The sequence below is a fragment of the Euwallacea similis genome, chromosome 24 (assembly GCF_039881205.1).
Source record: "Euwallacea similis isolate ESF13 chromosome 24, ESF131.1, whole genome shotgun sequence".
In the NCBI taxonomy this organism is placed as follows: domain Eukaryota; kingdom Metazoa; phylum Arthropoda; class Insecta; order Coleoptera; family Curculionidae; genus Euwallacea; species Euwallacea similis.
Genome location: NC_089632.1, coordinates 739600 through 751953, shown reverse-complemented (window position 1 = coordinate 751953; position 12354 = coordinate 739600). Strand labels below are relative to the sequence as shown.

The window sequence follows — 12354 nt, the reverse complement described above, 5'->3', positions numbered from 1 at the left end:
CTAGCATGCTTTATGACATTATCATATATTTTTGCTGTGATATTATACATTTTTGCAGGATGATTCTCCCTCCTCTTATTTTTCTCCTACCGAGAGCAATGTTTCCTGTGTAAAGTAGCTTTTTCTGAAGTTCTTTTGTAATTTCCGATTAATTCAGTTCATGCTTACAATATTCCTCTATATCATACATTATCGCCGAATAGGGCAGACCATTTTCGGATCCCTTCACAGTTCTTTCCCATAGTCGTAGCTCGTTCAGCAATAGCGAACTCTCTTGTGTAAGGATCTGAAGCTCTTCATGGATTTTATATATGTTTCATCACCAGAGTTGTATTTTGTATTCATTAATATGTATCGAGTTCTTTCCTGATAAAACAGAGTCTGCGCTCTATGAAACAGCATAGAAAACAATTAACTAATTGCAGTGTTTATTCTTTATTGGGGGCAAAAGAGGTAGCTAATTAAAGTTTCCTTCCCAAGGCTGTAAGTAGACATTTTACTTTAATTGAGGGCGACAATAGCTTGGAGGATGCTAAGCGATAGTAAGATTCCGTAAATTACTGCTTGCTAGAATTCAACCACCGAACATATATTTATCATAGAAAAGTAACTTGGCTAAATGCCGGAATACGTCCTCGATAACTCGACTGCTCCTACTTTTGCCTCGTGCACCCGCCGGGAGCAACGAAAGCAGCAACTTTATTTAATTTAGCGTGCTATCGGAGGATAAGACTGTGCCAAAATGAACGAAGAAATTAAACTTTAAGTTCCACGCTATAAGAATTCCTTGAAAGTTTCTTCTTTATTCACAGATAATAAGCAAATAAATCATGCATCGTCAAACCCGAGTATATGAATATGAAAAAAAAATTTAATATGAAACACATAGCTAAATCACAATAACACATGAAACAAAAGTTTGGAGATAATCTTTAAGGGAATCTACATATTTTAGGAAAAAGTTTCTTTCTAAACTGGTTTGGACCTTAATCAAACATGAATAGAAATTCATAACCCTACGTGAAATGATTGTTAAAGATCCATTATCTTCGAAGGACCGCCGTTTAGTCCCAACTTGCCCCCTAATGCTTTGAACGAAGGTAGCTTTCAATGACAATAAAATTAAATTTTACTGATATTTTGCTAAATCCTACATTCGCAGCTGTCCTTCGGTATGAGCTTTCCAATCCTGATTATGTACTTTACGCCGCATTAAAGCCCAAAAATTCTCGATGGTTACCCGAGACAGCCATTTGTGTGTGTCGGGAAAGCTCGATTAGACAACTTCGACAGACCAACCCCCTGGGAACGCCTCTGATATTCTGGATGAACTTTGAAATATGTTTAAAAGACGCTCTATCATTCACCTAAAATGTAAATTAAATCAGGGAAACATTTTTTAAGAAATAATGAAAAGCCAATTTTTTTCTAAACTTCAACACTGTGTATTTCGGAAATGAGGCGATTTTCGAGATATGTTTATAAACACTTTTTTTTCTTATTTCGACTCAAGGATTATCCCCTTAAATTTGCGATGTAGGTTTAGGAGGCACCCTGTATAGGGGGCGATGAAGAACGTCACAAAACTTTCGTTGCATTTCATTAATATTATTATTGTGTCCGGACAACGGTATTTAAATTAACAAATATGCGTAGTATACAAATGCGATCATTCGTCAATTTAATCTGTTCATCCGCCATATAGACACATAATCCAATCCTACTGAACTTTACGGACAATTTATCAAGAACTTGGTAAATTACGTTCCTATTTTCCATGCATCTTATCTCAACGCCATCCTATTAATCACGTGCAGATCTCGAACCAGATGAAGTATCTTGTATCTTGAACTCAATCCAAATTAATTGCTGACAGAGAGAACCGATTCGGCTTGTTTGGGTTTACAAATACGAAAGCCACGTGCTCTGTAGAGTTCGCAGTAAATAGCTAGATGTTTCCGAGTTTGCGGCAGTGATGGCTTTAAAGCTATAAGTAGATCAATGTTGTGAATAAGGTTAGAGAAACGTATAGAAAAATGATAAAATGAACTGAAGCATAATATTTGGCAGTATGATTTACAATTACTCGAATAGAGATTTAAAGGTTTTGCAAGCATTTCCGTAAGAATCTCCATAACTCCATTCATAATCTAAAGATTCCCAGTTTTGAATCTTATGGAAGAAGTGTTCACTTCTCGTATACATTAGTTTTTCCTTTTCAGGGGGCCGTATCGACCACGCCCACCATTACAACAATGCCTACAGAGCCCTGGATGAAACGCTAGCAATGGAAACTGCGGTTTTAGCTGCCTTGTCCATGGTCAACCCAACAGAAACTCTGATAATTGTTACATCCGACCACTCACACGTAATGACGATTGGAGGACAGGCTACTCCTAGAGGTCACCCAATTCTTGGTAAATACCTTTTGACGTGGTAGATAATGTATCATCAGTTTGAAAGATTGCTTTTGTTCTTTTTCTTCCTTTTTTCCCTTCTCGTTTTTTTACCGGTGCCATCGACGTGAGTATTTAGTTGTTTTACTCTTAGTTGGTTTAGTTGGTACCCAATTGGTACGTAACTGTCTAATCAGTAAAATCACATTAGTGACGTTGTTTAACAGCCTTGATTACCCCCCAGGACAGACCCTAAGACTAACCTGAATTGACCAGTCGTGATTCAAATGATTGATGCAATATGTCTTCAAACTTTAGTGTTGTAGATCTTTATACAGGTCCTCAGGGAAATGAAACGAGAGTTCCCTGCACCAGGTTCCTTTTAGATTCAATGAGGCTTTCTATTCATTCCATTCCTATTTGATTTTTGTATTCAGATTCGGCATGAGATCCTGCCTATCCAAACTAACAGGTGTTCCTACGTTTGCCAATATGTTCGTTTTAACATCCTCTCGGATGTGCGAGGATCCTAGAATCTATCCTACAGACATCTCATTTCTCACAGAAAGAATGATACGCCTCTTACTGTTATACGATGCACGATCTACTTTTTTTCGAGGAGTGTTCTATCCAATTTTTAGAAGCGCTCACTTTGTATTTGGAGGAATATTAGTAAATTTACAAAGAGAGTTCTGCCTTAATTAGCGCTCTGGTTACATGTGGTTAACACTCTGCCTCAGTTAGGGATATGGGTAAATTGTAGTTAATACGGCATCATCGTTCAATGCCTCTAACCATTGATAATGGTTAGATATTTGTATTATTGTTATAAGATAGTGTGGAATATGTGTGAGAGAGAAATATAGTGTAAAAGGGGAAGAGGTTTATGGTCGGAGAGTTGTTCGAAAGGAAATTGTTAGAAGGAGATTGCTGAAGGAGGGATGAGGATTATTGGGGAGTGGAAAAGTAACTGTTTGTGTGTTAAAAAATTGTTTTATTACTTAGATACATTATTGATATAAAAGTAAATAATACTCTTACACATAGACATATTTCTTAAGATAATTAATTCGGTTTTCATATATTTTAGCTAAGAGATAAATGTTCGATAATACAAGCATAAATAATCATGTGACAAGCTTTTGTATTAGCGGGAGTATCCTTCCTTAATTCAATTTCGATTTTCATATCAACTGTGAAAATCGAATTTGATCCGAAAGGTACATCTTTTTTAACACACATACAGCTAGTTTTCACCCTCCTCAGAACTCTCTTTAAATATCTACTAATATTACTGTCCAATTTAACTCCCACCTCAAGTATAAGTGTGCTGTTTTGTGTATGACTGCTATTTCCGCCGAATATATGTATCTATGTTCATATGGTTTGACAATCTAGCTGAGACATTTAATGGGATATGTATCCTACAACATTTATTTTCTTTTAACTCCCTGCATCAAATTCCGGGAGCTTGAATGTAACTTCTGAGATATCCTCTATATATCCTACACTTATCCTAAAAATACTTTCATTAGTCACGTACACAATGGAACTTTTCCAAATAGTAACAAAACCCTCTATAATATGAACTTGTATCTGTGAACAGCTAAATTTTGTTTCATTATTTTCAATGCTTCATGTCATTAGAGAGTCTCCACAAGATTAATTCAAGTTCTGATCAATCCTGCTCTTGGTAATGCATCGAAAAACTGAATGAAAATATCTCGAAAAGAGTTAGAATACGAAATTTTTCACAAAAATACCTTTTTGATGTCAAAGAGTTCAGAATATCAGAATTCATAAAAATATTCAGGTTATCAGCACAGGTGGTGCTTCTTGCCAGCTAAGAGCGGTTTAACATCTGGTATATTTTAAATGAATTTATTGTAACTAAAAACCTGTTTAGAAAGAATTATGTACGTATTTGCAAATGAAAAACTTCAAATTTATAAATTTAGCAAAATATTTTGGCATCCTGTAAAAAGGAAAACAAGCGATTTTTGTATAAGGCAACTTTAGCTGTATCGCTCCATTCTTTTACCCTCTAGCACACAATACTCATTTGTGCCACTGTTTATGAAAAACTCTGTATACATTTTTATTATGGACATACCCTCTTACCTATTTAAATTTTTTCAAAGCGGATACCAGAGATACAAAGGTAAGCGCAGTACTTTTTGAGGACCCGAGAAAAGGCCACTTGACGACACAATCGTCCAATCACTTATCATTCCTCATTTACTTGCAAGCTTACTAGCTAAGTATTGCCACACTCTTCCGTTGTAGCTATATCCCTTTATTTGGACAATGTATCTTCTAATGACTAATATCTAGGTCAAGACATTCAAGTACAACTGGGTGGCACTACAACAATTCATCGTCAGTTTTATTATCAAAGATCGATCGAATTCTATTAAATACCTACGTTTCAAATGACATGATCTCTATTTTGTTGTAAAATTTAACGGCCCTATCACTTTATCTTCGGTATTTTTAAGGTCCAGACAGCAAAGTGTCAGATGTGGATGGACAACCGTACACGACGCTGCTGTATGGAAACGGTCCTGGATATGCGACTCCAAGAATCGTGCCTATGAACACAACTTCCGCAATGGAAGATAGGAATCAAGTGCACGCGTCAGCCATCCCCAGACAATGGGGCACTCATGCGGGAGAGGACGTTCCAGTTTATGCCCTCGGTCCTCTGGCAACGACTTTGTTCGCAGGTAAAATATCATTTCAGCAGAAATTTCTTTCCCGGAAATTTGTTATATCAAACGGTTAAAGTGGAGAAAAATATTTACGATGAAATATTGAAATATGCACTTCATGGTTAAAGGGATTTTTGCTTTTTCAATCATTTTTAATAACTATCCAGGGTGATACCACGAGAGATTAATCTAATTTAAGACCGAAATGCATTTTTGTTTTTATTAAAAATCATTTCACTAACATGAAAACAACTTTTGGGAATTGAAGCAACCGCACTCGGTAAATAATTCGGTTCTTAATTATCAGTATAACTAATGACCTACACAGTATCCCAATAGTGGCTCAGTGTAAAAGAGTTTGTTAATTTGACAGACATAATGACATAAATAAAACTCTCACAGCATATAAAGTATTAATTAAACATGTAGACAAAGTGTCCGAAACACTATGTTAAAAAGACTCAATGGACAGGCTTCTCAAAAACATATGCCATGCTGCGGCTCAGTGAATGAGAAGTATACATTTTTAACAACTGAAGCACCTAAACATTCACGTATTGTTAATGTTACAAGATAAGCAGAAAAATGTTTTATTAAATTATTATTTTATAGAAGGCACTCTAGCGCATAAGCTTCTCCTATGACTTTCAAACTTATGCCACTAATATACAGGGTGTTTGGTAGATGGTTTGACAAAATTTATTGGATAACAGGGGAAGTTATTTAGAACCGATTTAACCTAATTTATCTTTATACTAAACGTTACAGTTTTGAAGATGTGATGTTTTTTGTGATTTTTCACAAGTTTCATAAAATTTAAAATTTAGACTTTGTTTTTAATAATGCTATCGGCTTGAATTAAATTTATTCTGTTATATTCCATAAATGAGCCATAAAAATTAAAATCTGGGCAAAATAAGAACAAGAAAAGAAGTAGTAAGTTACAAGGAAACGATAAAATTTAAATTATTAGAAATAAAATTTTATTCCAACTAAGATTCTTACAGATCTTCAAATACAACAAAAACTTATTTATTTTGTGCCCTATATTAGTGGTGTATTACATGTCAAATAAAGTTTACAAAACCTAATAAATTGGGCGTCGTTTAAGAAAATGTATAATAAAAATCAACAAAGAAAGAAGAAGAGAGAGAAAGAACTTCTGAGGATAATAAGGTAAAGGCTAATGCATCCAACTTACTGACAAAATTTAATCAGAACGTAACGTAGTTTATCAATTAAATTAATGATTTAGAGAATTTTTCGATAAGCTACCCAGTGGATTTTTTGTGCGTATCATGGATTTTATGCCCAGTTCAATCAATAAAACGGCCTTCCTTATAATACTTAATAGTCTTAATATTATAATTACAATCAACCAAAAACTGGAATATCTGCAATTAATGAATCGTGTCTATAAAATATAATTTTTTACTAATCTTTTGTTTATATAACTGCTTTCTATCTCCTATTTCTGAGCATGTGGAACAGTTAACAAGCATAGCATGAAAGGAACTAAAATCTCCTTCTTACTTAACTACTAAGAACTTTATTCTAAACTTAAGGAAAAATTTCCACAAGGACTTTAAGTATGAATACTGATCAGATGTTTACAGAGCTGTTTCTTTAAATTCCAAATTGAATACATTTAAAAATATTTATCTAATATATTATTTCCATAAATACAAAAATATAAAACCATTGGTAGAATCAATGACGCTGAAACAAGATAGTATATAGATTAAAATAAATTTGATGCATTTGCCAAACACTTTCAAACTGCCTTCAGCACTTCAACGAACCCTAAATTTGATAAGCATAACGAAAATTTAGTAAACGACATCGAGAAAGATAAGGATTATATAATAAACCAACTGGACAATCGCATGATAAACAAGACAATTCCAGAGGCAGGTCAAAAAAGAATAATAATTCTATCCCAAAAAACGGACTTAAGAATATACAAAACTATAGACGTTTTTGAACACATAATGAATAGCAGACTTTAGGAACTGATCGAAAAACATGTATCAATATATCGATTTGGCTTTAAACCGAAACACTTGACCATTCATCACTCATTATTTTGATGAACAACATATTATGATCACATCTAAAAGGTAGAAGAATCAACAAGTGTATTTACGGACATTACTAAGGCATTCGACAGTGTCCAGCACAGTGGTCTATTTTATAAATTATACAAACTTCAAACGCCAAAATATCTACTTCATATCGTCAAAAGTCTATTGGAAAATATACAACTAGAAGTACGAACATTCTGTACGGACATTCGTTCTTTCCCTTTTCCTCCAGAACGAGGGCTTCCTCAGGAACCACCGCGTATATCTTTCCTTTATAACGTTTCCTTTTATGAAGGAAAAAACAGCGTATATACATATTTCAATACGCTGACGTTACTGCTGTTGCTGTACAAGACAAAACGACTCATAAAGTGTAAGAAAGGGTTTAGATACTAACGGACTTACTGACTACTTATATGGTTCTATAAATGAAGAGTAACACCAACATTAAGATCAGACAATCAAATAGAGTTACAATCGGCAAAGAACTGAAATTCACCAAACACGTTCAAAATATGAAAATAGAAATTATTAAATAGACAAACAATAGCTGATATAAAGATAACGGCATCAGTACAAAAATATACCATTCCTGCAGACCATCGTAAGGGAACGGGTTGCACTGAAACTCATCACAAACATAAGGCAATCCACTACACAATCTATCCAACTAATTACTAGACATGACAATAATAACTGAAAAAATATAACAAATTCAGGCAAGATAGAAAGATAATTGTCAGGACTGAACCATTCTGAACCCACTTTGCCTAACAAGATAAAGAAGATGATCCCGTTTGATAGCAAGACGATACCGTTATAATGAGTTCATCTCGTATTGTAATCATAAAACCGTTTATTCCAAAGAGTAATTGTGCATTTCTAGATATTTGTGTATCCTTGATTTATCTCTTTGGTCTTGCTCACTTGTTGTTCAATTTTCTTTATATCTGTCCTATTCCAGTGTTTCGAGGTTTATTTTGGTTAAATAGAGTACATTGCAGTTGTTATCTAGAGTACATATGGTTCTGTGTAATGGATTATTCTTATTATCAAAATATGCTCTTGGGCAATACATTACGTTGGTATGGAGGTTATATATTAGCCGATAGACTCGACCTCTATTTTTTGAGTGTTAACCGTTAAATACCTGACTTGAGATGCAGTTTTCTCTCCTGAGTTAGTCCATCATGAAGGAATACGTTAGCATATCATTAGGCCTTAAACAAGTTTCTTTGAGTTTACTCTGGTCTTACGCACATTTCAGGGAGTTAATTTATTTCCCCCAAAGTTCTTGCTTAAAAGTTGTGTGACCTAATTTTACACTTTAAGTGTGAGTATCCTCTTGTTTCCATTTGCCTTGTTAGATATACTTGATCTTACATTTCTCTATTCCAAAATCTAATGACGAACCTGATGATAGTTAACTAAAAGTTTTTAAGAATTTTTGTAATTGTACCTGAGTTGATTCACAAATTTGAATATTATCCATGTACATGAACTATTTTATTAATGTTTAATAACTATATACCTTTCATTTTGTATCTGTCTTGCGGGCGATTTAGGGCTACGGAGCGAATTTAATGAATATGAAACCACAGCGCTCTCAAGGCATCACCCTGAAATATCCCTCTGATAATGCTTATTAGTTCTGTTTCAATAACATCTTTACAAACGTTTAGATCTATTTTAGTATTCTATTTCGTCATTAAGTATGAGAGGGCGTTGTGTACTTCAGAATGTATTTTATGAATATCTCATCTTCTTCGTCATCCTGCTATGACGAATCATATCGAATACCTATCATCATAATATAGTGCCTTACATGTAAGCTACTTCGCCTTCCATTCTATTTATTTTTATCTGTCCTATTTTCCACTGCTACGTGTTCTGTTTGGTTAGAGTTAGTGAAGTACAGTTGCTATCTAGAGCAGATATGGCTTGGTGCAGTGGATGATCTGTATTATGAAAGTATACGTTCATGGAGTTTATTAGTTTGGCGTGAGTTCATGAATGTTGATCAATTCTCACGCTCCACCTCCCCTGGTGATACCTGGAGTGTCAATTGTTGAATACATGACTTGGGATACAATTTTTTGTCCTTAGTAAATGTTACTCTTGTTCCGATGTGAATGTTTGTCAACTCTGCAGTAGACCATTTCACTATTTCGAAGGAACACATTAGGGTGGGCATGGTGAAAGCGTTTATGATCTTGAAAACAAATTCCGTGAATTTAATATGGTCATGATTAAAAGTTTCAAGTAGAGTCATGTTGTTCCTTGCACATTGCATTGTCTACCGGGCGTTCCAGATTCACGACGTATCATTGGGATTTCGGAAACCATAAGGGATACAAGGACCCTTACATTGGGGCAAAGTTGCACAATTTAACGCTAAAAAAAATGCCATTTTGAACCCGGAAAAATTCCAAATAACTTTATTTGAAGAGGTATTTCAAAACAAGTGTCATTTTATTATTACTGCTTTTTTTGAGACCCCTCAACATATTCATTTGCATTTATTTACCAAAAATGGAAACTTTTGAATTATTATAATTCCATTTTATATAGTTTAATTAGATCCACAGTTTAAATTATTTTTCATATCACTTTTAAAATATTTTATTCTTGGAAATAGCGCTCTGAAGTTAATTGAACATTTCTGTTACAAACGTAATAGATTTTTATCATATCACGCTATTCAAGTGATGAGAACATTTTATTTCACTTTAATAATAATTAATATCAACTTTATAATAATTTATTGAATAGATTCGATAGAATTACAATTTGACAATTGTTTATTTATTTTAAAAAAACGAAACAAATTTAATTTTTAAGTATCTGTTTATCCAAATACGAGTTTTTTTAAATATTTATGTCCTACATATTTGTTATATTAAAAAAATATATTCATGTTATTTAATTCATTTATTAAAATTGCTTGAAAACACCTATTACGAAAGCAGAAAAAATCGCAACAAAGGCAAACCTATGCTAAAAACGATACGTGGAAGAGTGATCGATATATACACTTTTTAAGAGAGTATTTTTATCATATCGACTATTTTTTTTGGTGGTTGTTATAAGTCGTTCTTCTTAGAAGGTTAAAAGATAATAAAAAAACAATATAAAAAAATCCACGTCCGTATTTAAAAAAATTAAGATAATGATGGTGATTCAAAAACAAAACGTCGGATCTCAAATTTCACAGCGCCATCTTATAGGAACGAAAAAGTGATAATAATGAAGTGAATTTTGTTTTGAAATATTTCTTCAAAAAACGTCAATAAAAAATAAAAATGATGTAACAAAATTTCGTTTTTTTTCTGGATATCACATTTTCTCTTTATAAGTACAATATACAGATAAAACCAGTTCAAGTGGAAACATAGGAATTTTGTAAGTGGGAAAAGGGCCACATAAGTTTTAATATGTCTCTGACAAAGATCAACAACGAAGTGGGCAGAATCAGTCCGGCGGGCGTCTCCACTTCAATGTTTAAATCAGTATTGATTTGGCGGCCTTCGCGGCTGTGAGAATTTTAAAAACTATCAGGCAAAAAAACAACGATTAAAAATTAAAAGGTACATGAATGCACGTATTTATGTATTATTTTGATGGAATTAACTGATACTTTTAATATTCCTTATGAGAACGTCGATCGGTATTAAACATTGTTGTAAATGGTAAACTACGAGAAGCCAATGGTGCCGACTCGGTCTTCGATCCATCAAAAGATCATAAACAAATATTTAAACATTAGCGAATTCAGATCATCATATTAATTAATTATGTAACTAAGCCGTATTATAAGGGGGAAATGTGGAATAATTTATAAATAAGTAAAAATTCTAAAATAATTTAATTCGTCATTAGAACTTATTATACAACAGTTCATTTGCCTTTGTTGCAAGTATATTAAACCTTATGAAGTCCTTCTCCCACTTGTACAATTCCTATGTCTTCACTTGAACTGGTTTGATCTGTATGTACATTTTCCTTGTAAATAATAATTAATAATACAAAAATAATTCAAAATTTCAATAATATTCCTCAATTCAATTTTTTTATTAATAGAAATTCAACATGAAAAACCTCCATGTCCAAAATTATCAATGTTTACCTGTAAAATTGTCAATTTCCCTCAGTATCAGCTCAATTAAAGTTAAATTTTTAGATAAAGAACTACCGGAGAAACATACGTATACTAAAAATCAATATGATTTTAGGATCAAATGTATCCATTATCTAAAATGCTTTTCTTCTTGTTGAAGGAACCTTCGATCAAAGTTACATTCCACACGCTATCGCGTATTCAGCCTGCTTAGGCGAACATCGTCTTCGCTGCCAAGGCTTGGATCACTATGTCCCATCATCCACCCACAATTGTTCACCCAGCGAAGTGTCGGGCAATGCAGTGAATGGACAACCAGTAGCAGTTGCATCTAGTGTCATGGCCGACGATGGACACCGTGTAATAAGTTCCAAAGGGATCCAAATTAAGCTTCAAGATTTTGTGTTAGTTTCCATAGGTATAGTGAAGTTTCTGGCGGTTTCTTAAGAACTAACACTGTAAGAAGAAGTGAATACAAGTGATCGGAGTGGTAGACCTAAATCTTAATGGTATGTAAATAAGATGGTACTAACACGCGAAATTAAAAATTTTACCCGTAAATTGGTTAGTGTTTGTGTGTATATGCCTAAGCAGCGAAGGACCAACAAAATAGAATGTAAAAAATTGTACATACACATTATGGTAAATTAATGGATAATTATACCTTCTAGTTATATAATGGAGTTTCGTATTCAAGAGGATCCCAGTAACAGATGCAAATGTGACGAAGTTCATTTAAACACGGTTTCAAAGCATTCAAATTCTCACATCTATGCAAAACTGGTATTAGGTGCACGTACGTGTTGATAGGAATTACTGAATCGATACGAAACATTTGTTCAAATTGCGAGTGCATATTGAAATTATGGAAGTATTTACTGGCGAATAATCCTCACACATTTCTGGATTATTTAATATTTTATTCTAGGGTTTAGCAAGAAGTCATTGATAATGTAGAACTTACCCAATCAGTAAATATGTAGTAAATACGGAAAATTTTGACCAATTAACCAGTTAAATATACAAATGTTCTTTTAATGTTTTAA

The 12354-nt window shown here is 33.5% G+C and overlaps 1 protein-coding gene and 1 long non-coding RNA gene across 2 annotated transcripts in view; one reads left to right on the top strand and one right to left on the bottom strand.

The window, feature by feature from the left end:
• LOC136416608 (alkaline phosphatase-like) overlaps window positions 1-11987 on the top strand; it is a 233940-nt gene extending 221953 nt beyond the window's left edge. Inside the window, exons 8-10 of the mRNA XM_066401875.1 lie at window positions 2223-2417; window positions 4895-5122; window positions 11469-11987. Of these exons, the coding sequence (XP_066257972.1) occupies window positions 2223-2417; window positions 4895-5122; window positions 11469-11755 (710 nt within the window). The 3' untranslated portion in view covers window positions 11756-11987. The remainder of the gene's footprint in view (window positions 1-2222; window positions 2418-4894; window positions 5123-11468) is intronic.
• Window positions 11420-12143, bottom strand: LOC136416623 (uncharacterized). The gene is made up of 2 exons (XR_010752731.1): window positions 11973-12143; window positions 11420-11764 (listed from the first exon to the last, which is right to left on the bottom strand). It is a non-coding gene; the product is annotated as an uncharacterized lncRNA (long non-coding RNA).
• Window positions 12144-12354: the final 211 nt, after the last annotated feature.